Raw genomic sequence first — 20,130 nt, 5'->3', positions numbered from 1 at the left:
GGGTGGAACATTCTCAAACACTACCTCCTCTTGAGAAGTTATCAACAATATTGATTTTACAGAGATTGAAGTTCTTTTTTTGCTGGGTAGGAAAGATGACCAGAATGCCTGATTCTAAGCTCCTCAGAAAATTGCTATCCATGACTTGACTCAAGAGAAGAAAATATGAGGCTTTCTTCCTCCATCCATGATTGAGTAACTGGTATTGGGATTGCCTTTCTGACATATATAACGAGAAAACTAGACAAAAAAAATCTACATGTATGAAAACCTAAATCTACATGTATGAAAGGAATATGATAATTAAAATAAGGATAAGATAAAGACTCTTAAAGTCAAACTTAAAACAAGATGCTACTCTAGAATCTGACTGTTTGGATCCATTCTATTTGGAGGCATAAAATGAGACAAGGAAACACTTTTCTGAGAGAATATGGCATTAAATGGAATGAGAGAAAAGGGTGAATGGAGACAGCAAGCTGGAAATTCTGATACCCACTTTTTGGATGCAATCACCTGTGTATTCACAGAGGCAAATCTTGCATGTTCCTGATGGGACTCATGAGTCACCTCCAAGGCATTCTCATGTCAAAGCAATATTATTAATTGATGAGTAGTTATATGTGTGGTATGATTTTGTTTTTTATATATAATTTTTAATTTATTTATTTTTGAGAGACAGAGCACAAGTGGGGGAGGGGCAGAGAGAGAATGAGACACAGAATCCGAAGCAGATTCCAGGATCTGAGCTGTCACCAGAGAGCCCGATGTGGGGCTTGAACTCACAAACCGTGAAATCATGACCTGAGCCGAAGTCCGACACTTAACCGACTGAGCCACCCAGGCGCCCCATGATTTTATTTTTTAATGTGAACTTAAGTGGCAAGTTATTGATTCTGTAACTTTAAAATTTGTAGTTAGGTTTTTGTTTAGTTTATATGAGCTCTTTATCTAATTACTATGTGTTCAAAGTCATTTAACATGCCCCTTACCAAGGTGCTGTAATAGAGTAATAGGGAATTTAACATGTATTGCATAAGCCTACAATCTGCCAGATCAAAATTCAAGTCTATCATTAGCCAATTCTCTCGTAAGTTATTCTGCCACCACTGCAAAGATATACTTTCATGATTTGCCCTTAATTACTCTTTCAGCTGTAAGAAGTTCTTGTAGGTAGATACTTCAACATATCTTTAAGCACAATGTTTATGAATATAATTTTTGGGGTGTTTTGGACATAGAATAAATAAAAATAGAGATAATAGATAAAGTGTTTCAAATAATTTTATAACATATTTTACATGTTTCATAAAAGTTATTTCCCCTTATTTAAATATTTTAAAAGTTGGCAAATTGCTAAGAAATAAATGGCTAATTTGGGATATCTAAAATTATAAGAAAACTATATGTTCTCAAAACATTATATGGATTAGAAGTGAAAAATCCTTATTCTTAGAAATGCTATGTTTCTTTTAATTGGATACTTGTACATGATGACATTGTGATTAGCATGAACATAGTGAGAAAGAGTTTTAGTACCATTTCTTAAAGGAAGGTAAACAGGTCAGAATTCCAACTTCATTTTCTACATTGTAAGACATGGTAGCATTTAATATGTTGAAAATTTTATCGTGCTCTTTACTAAGCTCAGTTAAAGGCTTTGTCTACTTCTCATTTTACTTTAGAAAGACTTTTTTTAGTCAACAACAAAATCCAATATAATTAGCTGTAGGAATGATAATTGTAGGAGTGACACATTTTAGTAATTTTCTTCAAGACGATCTATCAAAAGCATATGTTATGGGTTCTTAATAGATTTCTTAAATTAAAAATTCCTAAGTTAGCAAATCTATTTAGGAAACATTGACTTACATAAACAGCTATCCTAATAACAAGATTTTCATAGCTTTAATAAGCTTCCATGCTTTATAACTCACCAAGAAGTTCTAGAATATGCAAAATTTCCAAACATTTGATTTCAGATCCCTTTTGCTAGTAGAATCTCCTGGATGGTGATTTGTCTAATGCATTTTAGGAAATGTCACTTTAGAATGTACTTTACACAACTACAAACTTTGGAAATTAATCATGATATTTCAAATATAATCATTAGTATATAACTATAAACAAAATCTTCCAACTTGTTGTGTACTTACAAAAAAAAAGTCTTCAGAAGTAACCCAAGCAGTTGTGTTATATATTGATTTGGCTTGTTTAAGTCTTAATTTGTCTAAACATCATTTAGAATAACATGAGAACATCTGTCTCAAAAATAAATAAACGTTAAAAAAATTAAAAAAAAAAGAATAACATGAGAACATTCCAAACAGTATTCTGATATTTAAATGTACATGTATGAAAACTTAATTTTGTTCTTTCTTTGGCCATCAAAATGGTAGGTCCAAAAATCACTCATATTTTTATATGCATATGTAATCATATATCTTTTTATATTGCCCTCCTTGGCTAAACCATGTGCCCATTCTTTAAAAACTTTATAAATAGTAGTATTCCTTCTTTTCATTTAGATATTTTTTTCAGGGCCTTTGTTTTTGATAAAGCAAGGAAACGATGCCTCTGGTTCCCTTTCAATAGCATGACAAGTGGAGTGAAAAAAGAGTTTGGTCATGAATTCGATCTCTATGAAAACAAAGGTAACTAGTTTCTCCCTAAATATTTCATAACAAAATAAAGTATAAAATATGTGTAATTTCCTGCTACAGTGCTCTTTCCTGCTGATTTTTTATCATATGCTAGATCTGTTATGCAGTCAATTCTTCCATTAAGACAGATTCTAGTGTCTTGACTCTTTTAAATATAGTATTTTAAAAAGAACACTCCCTAAACACTCCATAATTATATTGGCCCCCTCCCTCTTTGTTTATTTCTAGGAGCATCTCCTAGAACTGATATTCCCCATGTTCATTTTAGAAAGTGCCACCTTAAGTTAATAGTTTAAAATATAGTACATTTTGAGCTTATTTTATAGTATTTTAAATTCTAACAACTTTGAATAACTGATGTTATAGTGATGATTGCTGATAATAAAATGTGGAGATTTTGAAACATTAATTGTGACTTTTCCTAATTATATACTTTATAAATATTTAAAATAATTAAGATGATATTATTTGTTAATGTGTCTATTTTGTTCACTTGATATTGTATTCACAGGTTATTTACTTTGATCCAAAGCAGAATTATATCAATGAAATAACTGGAAAGTGTTATATAAATATGAATTTTACCAAATAAATTTCTTATCACACAAATTAATAATTATGGATTGTATTTATAATAATAGTACTTAATCAAGTTTAACGTTTTCCTAAATCATACTGTGCCATTTAATTTGAGTATTTGGTAATATACAGAGATACTTCCTTGTTACGAAGGTAGATGTTTAAATTAAATTAAAATTAATTTATGGTAGAAAATAAGATGACCTAAAAAAAAGAAAATTAGATGATCTATATACCCCAGTAATTCTGTAAATCCTAAACATAACTCATAATGTAGTATAAGACGATTTTTTAATCTTCTAGGTTGCTAACAAGTGTATATACTGGTATTTGATAGGAATATACGGCTTGTGTCAAATTAATTGCTCTACAGTTTTGCAGCACTAAAGTTAGCAAAAATTTAGAAAATAATAATGAACGTAATACAACTATCACTCAGACATACACACACACATATACAAAACTTACACAATTTTACTGAGATAAAAACAAGTCAGTTATTTTATTATCTTAAAGTAACTCTTTGAATTGAATAAAATTTGCAAATTACTTAATTTTTATTTTTAATATTTTCTTAAAATGGTCTGTATATTTGAGCAAATCATTCTGCCAAATTAAATTTGTCTGACCAGTTGAGTATACAGGCTAATCTCCACTAAGAACATGGACTGATCTCTGCTATTTTCCAGAAATATACTCACAAAATTAAAACTCCAAAGTAGTCTTTTTTTTTTTTTTAAGTACTATAAACGTTAGGCCAGAAATGTCAGTATGATTTGAGATAATTTATAAACATTAATTACCTAAAGATTTGGATGGAATTCTTTTTTTTCTTTTTAAATATATACAGAGTATGCTACACATAGTTATAAAACTTTTCTCTGCTTTCCTCTGATAGACTACATTAGAAACTGCATCATTGGCAAAGGAGGTAGCTACAAGGGAACAGTATCTATCACTAAGAGTGGCATCAAATGCCAGCCTTGGAATTCTATGATACCACATGAACACAGGTAAGAACAGCATGAAGAAAAGAGGGGAGAGCCTTTCTTTTTTATATGTGTACTAGCAATCTCATGTTAGTACTTCAGAATAATCTACGGTTCTATAATAATTTACCCAACTTTACTGAATTGCATCAAGCCAAGGGTTATGTGAATTCATGACTGATATCCAAAGATGACTAAATTTGCCATTAAGTATGGCCTAACAGTATCTTACCTCAAAACCTCATCTTATACATCTTGGTATTTGTGAAGAAGTAATGAAAATGTGATTTAAAGAAAACACATATATTCCCCCCGCCTCTCTTCGCCTTCTAGAAGGTACAGCACTCTGCAGCTCAAGTGGAGGCTTTCACTGTGATATAAATAGGCAGCGGATCAGATTCTGACCTGATCCTGGGGGCTGACTGTTCTTTAACCGTGGTGGTACACAACCTTGGTTGCACACTAAAACCAACTGCTATGAGCCTTGAACAAACCCCGCCACCCAGGCATCAACACACACCAATTAAATCAGAATCTTTTAGGGAAATAATCCAGGCACTGGTATTTTTTTTTTTTTAAAGCACAGCCAAAATTGAGAACCTCTGCTAATAACTCATGTCACAGATTGACCAGCTTTCCCATTTCACCTATTGACTAATAACTGGAGAAAACTTCTCATTCCGTGGAAATTAAATGTCTACACTTCAGAGAAGTGTGTTCGTTATAACAGATGAATGCTATTTAAAGATGAGTAAACACAGCATCCAGAGGCTCATTAGTCTGAGAGTTTTAATCATCATGGAGGAGAAACATAGATTTCTAATACCCACTAAGGAACTAAATATAGCCACAGTTTGTCAAGACTTATTTCACAAATAATTTTAACAGGAACTGAAGTAGTTTAAAACAATTCTCCTCTCTGGTTATTAAATGCATTGCAAGTTTAGTGTACTAGGAGCAAGTATCTTGCTGAGCAGTTTATCTTGTTTATCTCATTTAATATCCCAAGAACCACATAGTGAGTAGTTTTATTAATTCTATTTTATATATGGTGAAACTGAAGAAGAAAAGGCTTCAGTAACTTTTCAAGGTCATGAACAACTAGTAAGTGTGATGGCCAGAATCTTGAGCTCAGCCAGTGTCACTGTGTAGCCTGTGTTTTTAACATGAAACAGGGCACAAAACACCGAGCAGTAGGTCACATGCTGTGATCTGCTTTTGCAATAGTGGTGGTGACTTTGCCTTGATTAAATCGCTTTTTATTCCATTTCTTTCATTTTTGAGGGGCATAATTATGCAACATGATTTTATTTCTGTAAACAGAGATGAGTTAATTGGCCCACATAGAAAGAAAAGAAGTTAGTTGCTCTATGCTGGGGTCAAACCTGTGATCCGGCCTAATTAACACCAGCTAGTAAGTGGCCAAGCTGATCAGTTTACAGAGTCTCAATAGCAGAAAACAACTAATTTTTCCCAAATTAGTTACTTATGATAATAGACAAATACCTCTGAAATACAGCATTATGCTTATATTACAAAGCAAATATATATATATAGATAGATAGATAGATAGATAGATACACATAATTGTTTTGTTCTCTCATGAGGATTTGCATGGTGTCTCTCCCATGATACTATATGAAGAAAACATTTTATTTAAATACAAGATCTAAGTTTTTCATGAACAAAAGAATAGCATTTGAAATCAATCCTACCCTAGTTGAGTGCACTGGCCTGACCCAGTAGAGGTCTTATTTCAACCCAAATTCTCTATGATTGTGATTCTCTGCTAGAAGAGTAAATGTGAAATAGATCTCCCTGGGAACTGGCTTCTTGGTCCAATCAGCTATTTTACCAACAAACATTTCCTTGTGATATAGTGGTTTAGGGCTGAGAAGATCTTGCTTTTAACCAAATCTTTTTTTTTTTTTTCGCATTCAACAGTAACAATTTTCATCAATTAGCAGCTTATTGGAATATCTGCATGAGAGCTTAACACTTTTAAGTTAAGTGTTACCTACAGATTAACTTTATGGGAAATGGAAAAAGGTATATATATATATATATATATATATATATATATATATATCTGTTTGGAGGAGTGATTTATTGTTGACTCTAGATTGAAATATTTTTCAAGTGGGTTAATGGGAAGATGATGATAGATGATTAAATTAGTATAGGAGCTTAGCCAGAAAATCAGGTGACTTGATATCTACATCTACATCCTTCATTGGCCACCAGCATTCATTAATGAAGCAGATGATGGACTAGATCAAGTTTCCTATGAATGCAGTTTATATTAAAAGAAAAGAAAAGGTGGCTAGCACTCAGAAGATCTAATTTATATTTCAAAGTATATTTGGATATAACTCAGTTTTAAATATTTCTTTACTCTCTCTCTTAAAGCCTTGTTAACAAGGAAAAAAAACCACAAATAGTATATATGTGAATAAAAGTTTATTACAGAGCCTATTGACTGGGTTTGTATGTAATAGGTTCTCATAAACATTTGTTGAATGAACACATAAAAGTGAAAAGAACAGGGCTGGCTTCATCCCTTGATCGAGTCTAGGATGCTAAAGAAAAGCAGGCTATCCCTCAGGACACAAAAGAAAACCAGCTAATCTGGGTAAAAAGCCTTATTACACCAAAGAATGAAAGAAGAGATGGCCAGACTGTTCTTTCCTCTGCATGTCCTAAAGAGGAATTTCATACGGAAAGCAATGCATCTTTCCTTTTCAGTTTTCTTTTATAAACTCCAGTGAGAAAACTTTATTCATATTTCTGCCATGTTTAGTTTTGATTTCTACTTTTTCTCTCTTCCTTACTTGTATTTTTACGACTAAAGCATTGACTGACTCGTTCACTACTTTTTCACAGCTTCTCTTTAGCTTTACAAATCCAGAGGAAAGGTATATGTGTGTGTTTGTGTGTGTGTGTAAAACAAATACTTTAGAGAAGTCTAAAGATTGTAGACTACTTTACTAATTATTCTATTACTTCCCCTGAATTACTACTCTATTTTTTAATGAAATAGAGCTACAGGAACATTTTCTTAGGTAAATTTAGGCATTACTTTATGAAAAAAAAATGTGAAGTAAAGGTTAGTTTTGATTCTATCAGAAAAATGAGTATTTTGTTATATTTACTATGAAAAGTTGAAAAACTGGCCAAAAAAAAAAGAAAATTTCAAGCAATGGAATAAACAAAAGGTATCTTAAGTTATTCTGGAATAAAAGGGCTGAAGAAAAAAAAGGACTTCTCTTTCCTTTGAAAATTAAATACCATTAGGAATTGTGAAATCATGATGAGCTTTAATTGTATTATAATTTTTGTCAATCATATGGCCTAATGTCTAATTTTTGTTTCCCCATATTTAAAATGCTAGTGTAGTATGAATATAATAAACTTTATCTAAAGACATTTCGGATTTTGTAGTAATAAGAGTTTCCTTGAAAATGTTTGGTTAGTATTAAGTCTCTTAGAATAGATTTTTTCTTTTTGACCAATATTTTATGTTTTCTGAAGACTTAACTATGGTGTATTTCATGTCCAAATGAAAGAATTTCATTGCAAAATATTGCTTGGTACCCAATGAACATCCATATATATTTTATGTCACATAATAACAAAAAAATGATGATTCCTAAATAAGTTTCAGTGGGTACGAGACACATTTGAATGGTTTTTACTTAGAGACTAAAGTCCTTTTACTTCACTCTAATTTAAACACCATTTAGAATTCAAGAATCAGTGAGAGTAGAAATAAAGCTTTATAGCAACAAATGAACCGGATATTGAAAATGTAACCAGATTTTCAAAGCAGTGTTTAGTGTTATTCACAGATATATATTCTTCCTTACTTGTGATTTTTTTACGTGCAATCTAGCAGATGAAAGCATCATGAGGCCAATGCCACAAGAAGTACTAAACAATAAAAGAGGCTTTGGATTCTTCTGATATTGTGTTGAAATACTTTATGCTAATAAGAAAACGATAACTAGGATATTAGACATTTCAAATGAAGGTGATGCATTATAGTCTCTGCACGCAATGGCAAACTATTAGGAACTAAATCTGGAAGCATCAAACCCCACAGTGCAAATTAGTCAAATTTTTGAAGGGAATAAATAATTCTGTTTTTCACTATGACAAGGTAAAGACTACTAAGCAGAGTGAGCTTAACAATAAGTAGAATTTACTGAATGTTGATTACCCAGTCATCTCTTTGAACTTCTCAAAACATATAACATATAAAGTGTAAGATGTGATGAACTTAGGGTTATGCTCCGGGTACAGGTTTGCTAACACAGTCTGAGAGAGGCTAAATTACCTGCTGAGGTCTCCAGTTGGGAAAAGAGAGAACTGAAATTTGAATCCAGGTTTAATTTGATTCTAGACCCTTTGTGTTACTTCATCAACCTGTTTCTCAACTGTGCAGAAAAAAAGGGGGGGCTATTCTTTATAAGAAAAGCAATAAACAAACAAATAATTATCTCGGATAAACGTTGTAAGAGTGAGATTTCAAGGCCTTCTGCAGTGTTTCTTCCATTCTCTCCTAGGGGCCTTGCTCAAGTGGAGCTTTGAAATTGTGGTTCAGAAAACTTCAGTTAGGTTCTAGAATGATTGGCTCTTAGCAAATCCAGAGATGAGTCATTGTTAATGGTGTTGAATGTAGGAATTCAGTCAGGTGAGTATTTATAAAATTTAAGTATTTTAAGAATGGATGAAAATGAACTTCAGTTAATATATATGGAAGTCTGAGCTAGAATGATTTCTGTACTTCAGGAAAAACATACCCACTAATTAGTAAAATTAATAGGCCAAAAATAAAGTTGCATGCTCTTATACTGTAATGATTATCATTTTAAAACTAGCTTTTTGCCTTCGAGCTATCGGGGTAAAGACCTACAGGAAAACTACTGTCGAAATCCTCGAGGGGAAGAAGGGGGACCTTGGTGTTTCACAAGCAATCCAGAGGTACGCTACGAAGTCTGTGACATTCCTCAGTGTTCAGAAGGTAAATGAACCTGAATGCCGTGTGGGGCACTCTGCTCCCGCTTTCTGTAGAACTGCATCTCACATTAAAGGTTAACAGAAACGAATTAAACCATAATAAATATGTTGTTCATTCAAATGCAACTAAAGATAATTATCTGAGCATTTTTACTTGACATCTTAAAAACTGATTATCATCAGATTAATGCAAAAGGGTTATGAGTTTGAATTTCAACAGAGCCTGAGGCATCCCTCTGGGGAGGGTAAAAGCTTGGGCTTCCTCATCTACTGTCTTGAGTTCACATACCTCAAAATCTGCTCCCATACACCACCTGAAAGGAACCCAGTGAAGCTTAGTTCTTTAAGAGTAAGGCTAATTCCATCCATCTAGCACCTGTTTCTGCAGAAATTTTGTCAAACCTACTCTGAAGTGGTGTGGCAAGAGTACATGAACCCAGAAGAGAATATGGGAAGGGGTCGCTGAAAGTTCAATACCACCCCCCCCCCCCCCGTGTGCCTTTTGGTGAGAAGCAAATCTGACACAGAGACTGACACTAAACACCACTGAGAATAGCATCTGAAGAGATCAAAGCAGTAGTAGCTCCCCAGCTGTCTTGAAGGCAGGCACCCTAAGTCCACGCCTGTTTTCACCTCCTCTCGCAGCATAACGGGGCACTGTCCCCCCTCTTGCACTGGAAAACTGCATGCCTGACAAGAAGGAAGAGTAACCACTTCAGCATTGGATGTGGTTTCATTTTTCTTAGTTACCTGGCTACTGAATAGCTGGCTTTTTAGTTTTGTCAGAAACTAAGCTTCTAAAAATCCAAAGGAAACACGGATTAAGTTCTGAGAGAAGTTTAGTAGGATTTCGACGTACTCGGGGGTAGGGGGCTGCTGGAATGCTGTCCAACTTTTATAGTATCTGTTTGTTATTAACCACATTTTTTTGGAACTATTTTTCCATATATCCATTTAATACCAGGTTGATATTTATCACATAAAAAAGGCCATTGTTAGCTTAATTGTCACGGAGAAGGTGAACTTGTTTTCTGTTGTTAGTTAATTTAAAATTCTTGACTTCATGTGCTTAGAGCCAGTTCCATCTGTGTTTGTAAATTCTTACTTTCCATTCCGTATCATATTCTGTTCACTATAACTTCTTCATTGTTTTCTTCTCTTTTAAAAATAATAAACTGATCTGTGATAACGTTATGCACAAGTCTGTTTTGTATGAGTAAATCTGTAATTAATATTTGTTTTAAATTTACACATGGAAGAAAAACCCTTGCTCTTTTGGGAACTCTCCAATATCACAGTTTTCTGAGGTTGAAAGTCAATTGCAAGGAGTTTTGTTCATTTTTTTTTTTTTTTTTTGACCTGAGAAAGTGTTTTCAAGGGAACGTAACTTGGTCCAACTTTAAATAGCTTAGCATTTATGTTACCTGTCTAGTTCATGTGGGAATGAGATTTCTCAGCCCTGGTTTATAACAACCTTCATCAAAATACACTAGCATAGATCTGGACTGATAGACAATGTAGAAAAAATGTGCTAGAAAAGAAGTAATTGGAAAAATCCTGTTTCCAGTTATCCTCATCACATTAGAATGTTCATCTCTATTATCCTTTAATAATCTGAGGTCACTACACCTCCCTTAGAAAAGGGCATTGCTCATTACTATTAATTGCACATGATGCTGTTGGTCACCGTGGCATTAAAGGTTGCAGATATGCTTTTTCTGGAAGCAATTAGAAATATGACAGTATTAGAATAGCCCTCTTATGAGTGAACAAACACCTACCTGCCCTGTAGGCTAAACATATCTCAGGGAGTGTGAATTGAGCTGTGATATTTAAATTCACACTATACTGAATAATCCTTTAGCAGGATTTTACTGAAGAAGATCTAAAATAAAAAGCACTGTCAATAATTAATAGGAAAAAAAACCCCAGCTGTTTATAACATGGATAATACAAAATATACAAAATAATGTAAGTGTATTTTTTGAGATTTTTGTAACCATATTTAACTCTTGACTAAATAATCTTCTGAAATGCATCTGAATGTTTGGCTCATAAAAGAAATATATCTGATATCCAATGATTAATGTTATTTTTAAAAATTTAATCTTTGAAATATATTAAGCATTCCTAAAGAAAACAAGTACTTTTATCACACTTAGAACAATTATGTAAAGAAAATAGCATTAATATTATAATTCAAATACTGTAAAAAACTGAGGTATCTAAAATCCAATTTCTTGCTTTAACATTAGCTTCAGTTATTGAAACAGATGTCTTTTTTAATGACTGTCAAATAGTCAAGTAAATATATTTTATTAAATCATAATCATTATTTTTAATGCCTTACACTTAAAATCCCAAATACTTCTGCTATAACTTTATGTGTACAATTTCATATTCTGTGGAGAAAGATCCTTAAAAACAAAGATTTAAATGAAACAATTATTTATAAATGTGGCTTTGTGAAACAATCCATATTTCAAACATTCAGCTTTGCTGAAGTAAGCACCGGCACGGATTCTCAAAATAGTTGTTTCAGTTTTAGTCTGTAGAGTCTGTAAACTCAGATCACTTGTAGTTTTATGACTGAGAAAAACAGAACACAATAGGTTTTGAGTGAGTTGGTTAGTATGATGAGAGAGATACTAAATTAATCTTATTTATATTACAATCCATGTGCAGTTAATATGGTTTTCTACTTTCATTTAGGCCAGAAATATATTTAAGAAAACCATTCTAGTTATGAATAGGAACATTTATTTAGTTTGAGTTTATGTCATCTAGGACAGCATTTTGCTTTTGTTTTCTGTTTTTAAGCGATAAACTTGCTAGAACGGTTGAACAGTACACTGGCAAAACAGAGCCCAAAGGAAATAGATCAAGAGGGCCAATCCTCACCTTCTGCAGTGTTGTATAGATCATAACTTCCACCTACCTCCCTGAGGAGATGGACTTGATCTCCATCCCTACTGCTTGACTTTGAGCTTGGACAACTTAGAAGTTTCTTAGAATACTGGAAGTTTGAAAAGTGACTATGAGTTTAAAATTTGGCTTTCTTGAGGTACTTTTTATAAGTAACCTGATGGTTTGATGCAGTAGTAAAACAACAAACTTTTCAGCCTGGGTAAGATGGCCAATCTACCTGCTTTCCTTCTCTCCATCCTCCAATAGGTGACAATACAACAGGGGCAACCTATTGTAAGCAAGAAGGCAGAGGGTAATGAAGATAATGTTATAAAAGCCAGGGAGATCGACTTTCTAAAATTATTGCTATGAGTCTTTCTTAAGAGTATGACCAATTAGAACACATAGGAAACAAAAGCATGGGACAAAAAGATAATTAGGAAGAATGGAATGAACACTGAACTGTGGGTCAGAAGACCAGTGTTCCAGGCACAGGTTTGACATTTTCTGTTTTAGGTAAGTCCCTTAAAAATGGTTTGAGCCTTGTTTTCCTCATTGCAAGGATCAAATGATGTCTTATATGTTAAAAGTACTGAGTACTCAAAGAACTTGTAACTATAATATATTTACCATCCCAGTTCTATCACAGAACACATTTAATTCCCACCCCATCAATGACTTTCATTGCCTACCAAAACCTAATGTTATTCTTGCTAACTTTTATTATTTTTAAAAAATAGCTCCATAGGTTTGTGACTGAATCCATAACTCTCTCTTCACTTTGCTATAAATGTAACATAGTAAATTTATGTTTCTGTACCATTTTATGTTATTTTGCTCCATAATGGCCTATCCAAATCTCATCCATCCTTCAGTCTCCAAGTAAAATCTGTTCTCTCCTAAAAAGCCATTGCCACAAAACACTTAAGACTTTTCGAATAGAATGTATTATCCACACACTTGCTACTTACTATGATCTACAAGGACCAGAATCATCGGCATCCCCTGAGAGCTATTGATTGATGCCTCAATTCTGATCTTCTGAATCAGAACTTGCTCTATAACAGGATCTCACAGTGACTTTTATGTACAGTAAGGTTTGGAGAAGCACTGATCTACTACACTCATTCTGTAGAGTGGTCATCTTATAGAATCACCTGTTTAATTTGTGTAACTATTTTTCCTTATGAAAATTAAAAATCCTAAAGTCCAGGAAAAATGTTTTATAATAATCCCCACAATACAGCTTCATAGAAAATAATTATATGTACTCTCATTAGAAAGTGATATACTCTCATCAACTGCATCTGCTAAAGAATACATTATAGATATATTCTGATTCCTGAGTACTATACAAGGATAGAAATTGTACATGTAGATACTTATTTCTTATGTGTGACCATAGTATTATGTTTACTTTTTCATTAAGTACAAAGGAGCAAAGAATGATAAATGCCACATCGTTTTCTGTGAAGATATCACTCTTGGCATTCTTTTGAAAAGGGGAACTAAATAAGTCAGTGGCCCATTCGAATGAAAGCTGAGATGTGTCTGGGGAATACTGGAATCACACGAGAGGAAGCTGAATTGGTCCCTTGTCATCATTCATAGATTAAGCTACATTAAAAGAAGTAGATGGATCAAGCCAAAAGGCCTCATGTTCTAGAAAGTTAATCTAATGTCCTATTAGATTATACAAATCAAAGGTACAGAAGTGATTATTCGAATATTATATCCCAAATTATTACAGATACTCATTAGGCTATATACCAGTGGATAAAGCTAAACATCCGTATCTTTTCCCTGCTTTGGCTAAAGTTAGATGATCAGTAGTCACAAGATACAAATGATGTGTTCAGGGAAGTTTGCCGGATTCGTAAGAAAGCCAACCAATGATTTATTCCACAGGATGCCTGCTGTGCTACAAATCAACCTGTCCATTTGAGAAGTCTCGTTTTCAGCTAGCTGATGTGATTCAGAGTTTTCAGTGTGACATAAGAGGCGAGCCAGAAGAGAACTATTAATTAACCTCACAGAATCATCAGTAGGGTCCTGCATAATTACATGAGCTTATACATTATAAAAACACTGAGTACAAGGAGTTCAATATCAGGTCATCTTGTAGCCTAGGCTAGTTAAGAATGTAAGCCTGCCCAGGTATTTGACATGGTTATTCAGTAACAGAAAGAAGCCATCATTTGTTCTTTTAAAATAACCCCATTCTTTGAATAGTACCAGATTTAGGTTTGAAGCTGATCTCTCAAGTTTATCTGGTCCTCACTTTGACATTAACTGCCGGGGTATAACCTGTACTCAGTGTAAGTTGTATATTTCCTACGTATGTGTTTGGAGAGTAAGTTGAGAGAAGAGAATTATTCTGTTGTCAGTACAGACACTGAAATTCTTTGCATTTTAGACCAACAAAGGGCCGATCCCAAGGGCGTATCTTATATGTCCAGTCTGGGTATCTTTTGGACAGTTACTGAGAAATTAGAAAGGCAGCATCCTGGCCTTGTGGTAAGTTTTTATGACATTAACTATACAAATCCCATTTAAACTATATGAAGAGTTCTGTAGGGAGTATTTTATGCCACTCTTTATGGACATTAGACCCCAATTCAACGTTAAAATGGTATGTAAGTTGTTATAAAAATCTTTTTGCTAAACAGGTGATTTACTGTTCTTTCAATGGAATGGTGGTGTTCTTGATTTTGCTGTCAGAAGCAATTAACATGCCGTACTTTAATTTTATTAGTTGAATGCATGACCTGCAATGGGGAAAGTTATCGAGGTCCCATGGATCATACAGAATCAGGCAAGATTTGTCAGCGCTGGGATCGTCAGACACCACACCGGCACAAATTCTTGCCAGAAAGGTAAAATACCACCAAATCGTGCTTCCAATGATTCTTTTCACAAAGTGTTATTTGCTCCATGACAAACTGCTAGAGAAATTCTCCTTATATTATGATTTCTGGATAGTCTTGGGGCAAAGGGACTTCAGACCAGGCATATGAGAATGCTGGCCCCACTTCTGACCGGTCTCTGCTGAGGAGACTGAGTCCCTGAAATCAGGATGGTCCGAAACAGAGGAGCATCAGTGGGGGGCAGAAGGGGAGCACTAACAGAAGCTTCCTCTTTCCCTTCCATGGCAGGAAAAAGACAGAGATCCATTAAGTAATGACCACAGTCCAAGCTATGGGAGGAGGCATTATTGCTAAATACAGGCCAATGTCCTTCTAAAGCCACATCTTCAATGACTTAGGTAAAGTGGGGTCACCTGTGTGACACCATGACATAGGTTATGCCCGTAGACAGGGAATGAAAGATGGAGCAAACAATTCTTTGGCTGCTTTATCCTAGTGTGTTTTGAAATCGCCAGTCTGGAGAAGTCAGGCAACCACGTCTACATTTCTCCTCAGGAATAGGTTTTGAGCTTAAATGGTTAAAAAAAAATATGTCTACTATGGCTCATTCCTTTCACATGAAATATTTTAGTTGACAAAAATGTCTTTATTTTTGTTATAAAGAATGAAAATGCAATTGTAAGGGAAGCTCTGTTTCCATCTTTATGAAAAGTGTTGTTCTTATCTTTTTGTTTTTCTCTTAAATTAAACTCCGTGTGTGTGTATGTGTGTGTGTGTGTGTGTGTGTGTGTGTGTGTGTGTTTAAGTGAATCTCTTGTCCTTTCAGTGAGTGCAGGAGGAATATGGTAGCAATTAAAATCAAGTCACCAATTCAGGACCCTATTAATTTAAAGGGAGGAGGGTACAGAGAAAGTGGTGTAATGGAGTTTCTCTCTCCCATGGTGGAGGTGAGGGCATGACCTAGAAGGGCTCTATTTTCAAAATTGATCTATCATTAGTAACAGAACTATTGAAACCTAACTTTCAGTTTGAACTTTAAGCCTGCCCCAGAAAAAGACCCGTTTTCTTAGTGAGCAGGCTACATGAGGTCGTGTTTATGTAATCTGTCCTTAACTGGGCTTTGTGAGAAGGGGATTCAGTTTGGGAGCTCAACCTGGTGGACAGGTACCAAATGAATCTAACTTATTAGCAAAGGGATGTGTTCTATACTTACTAGATAACATTGCTAACATATGCAATAGTTGATAATCAGCAGTTCTTGTAAGGTAACAGGAAATCTCTTCTTTCCCCAGCTGGTAGTATCCAAGCTCCGTCGAAAGTTACTTTGTGAACTGAGGGGTGGGTGGTGCTTCCAGGCAGATTTACATGACACTTTTCTTGGTGTGGTTTGCAGATATCCCGACAAGGGCTTTGATGATAATTATTGCCGCAATCCTGATGGCAAGCCGAGGCCATGGTGCTATACTCTTGACCCTGACACCCCCTGGGAGTACTGTGCAATTAAAATGTGCGGTAAGTTAGGGTCAAATTTATTGCTTCCTTTTCCTCTCAGCCTGGATCTAAGCAGGCGATTATTAGTGAGACAAGTTAACAACTATTTTACTTGATGCTTTAATGGGTGTAGGCTTTAATATTTTAAGAATGCATTCCATAATTCTATCCAAGGCTTTTGAATTTTCAGAGTCATTGTTTTGAAAGAGATAAGTGTGCAAGTGAACACAAACCATTTATGCTTATGATGAAGGCCTAAACATTCTTATGTTATTTTAAAAAACATCCACAGAGGGAGAAAAAAGATCAGGGACTGTGTGCAGTATCATAATGTCATTAGGGCCTTAAAAGCTAGGACCTTAGATTTTTACCTTCCAACCCGGTATCCTTTCCATACCTTTCTTCCCCAGACATAACATGAGCTGTCAGCTGACTGTGAGCCTCTTCTGGTGAACAACAGAGGCTGCGGTGAAAAATAACAAGTCTAATAGAAGAATCTCAGAGACATCTTTAATCTCTAGTAGCTGATCCCCACCCCTCTGGCTGACCTCGTACGCAGCCTGTATTCTGTTCAAACCTGTCTTTTAGCTGTGCTGTGGTCATTTTCTGTATACTGGCCTTTACCCAACACTCCTGAATTTATGGTAAAAGCTTCTTACCTCACTTGCTTTATGGTAGCTCTTTAAATCTGTATGCTTGGTCCCCTCTTCCATGGTTAACTTACACAGTTTCACTCTTTGAAATAATACTGGATAGTTAGATATAGGCATGCTTTAATTTCTATGGGTACAAGTCTTATTTTTTCAGCTGGATCCTAAAATGCTCTAAGACTAGTAGAATTCCATGACTTTGCTAAGGTATAATAACATTGGAAATGGGCTTGGCAGCATAAAGATATGCATATAGAGAGGAATGTACAAAGAGAAATAATCTACATAAGATAAGGTACCAGCACCCTACATGATAAGTGGACAGTTATGAGGATAAGGATAGGTAGTTGCATATCTTCCTAGAGCAGCATGATGGGGATATCCCTTTGAACAAACCTAATTCAACATTATTCACACTGCGATACTGCCAAGGTAAATCTCTCTCCACCTAGACCTGCTAATAAGAGGAAATGTTTTGGACAACTCAAATAAAGCCCATAGAAGGAGGACATGTCTGGCATGTGTGAAATAACCGCAGACTCTGGTAGACTTTCAGTGTGAACGCAATGTTCTAAGGAAACTGAAATATCTGTTTGGTCCCTTGGCATAAAAGATGACTTCTGTGACAGTGTTTCTCTGTATACATTGAGGTAGTTCCACTCATTGACTTCTAAAATCTCATTAATCTTCCCACCATTTTAGACTACTTAGATACAATATACCAACTGTTTCCCTTCCATTTTGTGTGCACAAATATTTGCTTTTAGGCACTCCTGTAAATCGTCTCAGGAATAGGATCAGTATAAATACATACACACAGACACGATCACATGCATAATCATCTGCACAGTCACTGTTGCCCTCCTATTCTTTTCCAACCAGTATTTGGTGATTTTAAAAGACACTGTGAGAGAAAAGAAATAAAATAAATATGATGCTTCTTAACTACCAGATAGATTTCTTTTTCTCTTCTGTCCAAAGAAGTGTTGGCTAATTATGCAACTAACATGCTGTGATTCAGATGGCTTTGTTAAACAGAGAATTGTGTGTATAGGATGGTAATGCTAAGAAAATGGTAGTAGAACATGTAAGCCAAACCCATATAGTGAAGAATAAAATCATTTCTTAAGCATGGAGAATATTTCAGAAATATTTCATTACAGGAAAGCTTTTAGTTTGTAAAAGTATACTTGGAGACTATACTCTTATTCAGATGAATGGAAGTTGATATTCTGCAATTCTGGAAAGCATAAGAGATAAGGTTTTGTGAATATTCTTGCTTACATTTATAGCAAAGCATATAATGCAAAAGTAAGACATTTGGTGGTGCTTTCAACTGTGGAACAGGTTTATATTGCTGCATAACAATTTACCAAAATGTAGTGGCTTAAAACAACACACACTTATTATGCCATAATTTCTGTGGGTCAGAAGTCCAGGCATGACTCAGGTGGATTCTCTGCTTAGGATCTCACAAGGCCATGACCCAGGTGCCTGCCAGACCTACTCTCTCATTTAAGACTCAGTATCCCATTCCAAGCCCAGCAGTTGTTGGCAGAATTCTTGTGGTTACAGCATGGAGGTCCTGAGCTCCGAAAGATTGCCTGATGTTTCCTACTCTACGACCCTCTCCACAACAGAGAATTTTACTTCTTCAAGGATAATGGCAGAGTTTTCTGCTAGTTTCAGCCTCTGACCTCTAAATCCTCTTTTATTTTTTTTTTAATTTCTTAATTTTCAAAATTTTTCTTTATTACACAAATCCTCTAAAAGCCTTAACATTAACTTCAAAATTTAACAATAAATCACAAGATATTTTAGAAAAGAATTTTTGTTTGTCAAGGAGATACAGGGACAAAACAATAGCATGGAATAGGTGTAATATAATGTAATAGACATTTTGAATAGCATGCCACTTGAATATTCATGTACAATAACGGCAATTTCTAATTAAAGGGCAATAGTTATTTTAAAGCTCTACATACTCTTTTAAAGAGCTCATCTGATTACCTCAGGGCCACTTGAAGTAAGCTCCCTTTAATTAACTTAAAGTCAACTGATTAGGGACCTGACTTATACCTGCAAAATCTCTTCACTTTTGTTGTACAACATAAGCTGGTTACCGAAGCCTCCAGATTGCTGTCTGTGAAGCCCTCGGGAACACAAAACTCTCAAAGGGGTCTGTGGACATGGACAGCTTAGAGGCTCAAATTCTAGCTCTTTTATTTCCAGATTAATTCTTTCCCCAAATCTTCTGCTTGAGATGTACATATTCCTAAGGAGTTAGTCAAGTTCAAAATCTTACCTTCTCATTCACAATTACTCTTTCTTACTTTCCCGAATAAAACCAAACTACCCATCCTTCCTGAATTTTATTTTGGTACATTGTCCTGGGGTGTAAAACCTTGGGGAAACTAAACAAAGAGACCTTTGCAAATGCTATATATTCATGCTGCCTATCATTTATGTACTACTAATAATTACACAACTCTATCTGGAATATATACATACATACGTGCAAGTGTGTTCGTATGTGTGTGTAGGGTACATGTGTATTTATCCCTTAGAATACTATGGTCACAAAAAATTTAAATAAATTTCAAAATATAAAAATCTTTGAGAAAAGTATGATGGGGTTAAGAATAAAAGACTCTCCAACATAAAATACATTAAATTCCAGGGGCACCTGGGTGGCTCAGTTGGTTAAGCATCCAACTGTTGCTTTTAGCTCAGGTCATGATCTCACAGTTTGAGTTTGAGCCCCGCATTGGGCTCCATGCTGACAGTGTGGAGCCTGCTTGAGATTCTCCCTCTCCCTCTCTCTGCCCCTCCCCTGCTCACTCTCTCTGTCTCTCTCAAAAAAAAAAAAAAAGTTAAAAGTAAAAAAAAATCAAATAACATTCTATGGGTAAAGTGGAATAGAAATACTAATTCAAGGAGAAAAAGAGTTTGATAATATACATTT

At 34.8% G+C, this 20,130-nt stretch overlaps 1 protein-coding gene across 4 annotated transcripts in view; it reads left to right on the top strand.

The window, feature by feature from the left end:
* Positions 1-20,130, top strand: part of HGF (hepatocyte growth factor) — a 77,821-nt gene that overhangs the window by 9,306 nt on the left and 48,385 nt on the right. For 3 of the 4 annotated variants that reach the window (XM_049641354.1, XM_049641353.1, XM_049641356.1), the window contains 5 exons: positions 2,542-2,654; positions 4,141-4,255; positions 9,112-9,254; positions 14,913-15,033; positions 16,418-16,536. In XM_049641354.1, coding sequence (XP_049497311.1) covers positions 2,542-2,654; positions 4,141-4,255; positions 9,112-9,254; positions 14,913-15,033; positions 16,418-16,536 — 611 coding nt within the window. The remainder of the gene's footprint in view (positions 1-2,541; positions 2,655-4,140; positions 4,256-9,111; positions 9,255-14,912; positions 15,034-16,417; positions 16,537-20,130) is intronic. The other variant, XM_049641355.1, reaches the window with a different exon arrangement.

This window comes from Panthera uncia, chromosome A2 (genome assembly GCF_023721935.1).
Source record: "Panthera uncia isolate 11264 chromosome A2, Puncia_PCG_1.0, whole genome shotgun sequence".
NCBI lineage: Eukaryota > Metazoa > Chordata > Mammalia > Carnivora > Felidae > Panthera > Panthera uncia.
Note: the sequence above shows the minus strand (reverse complement) of the source record. Positions and strands in the feature narration are given on the sequence as shown.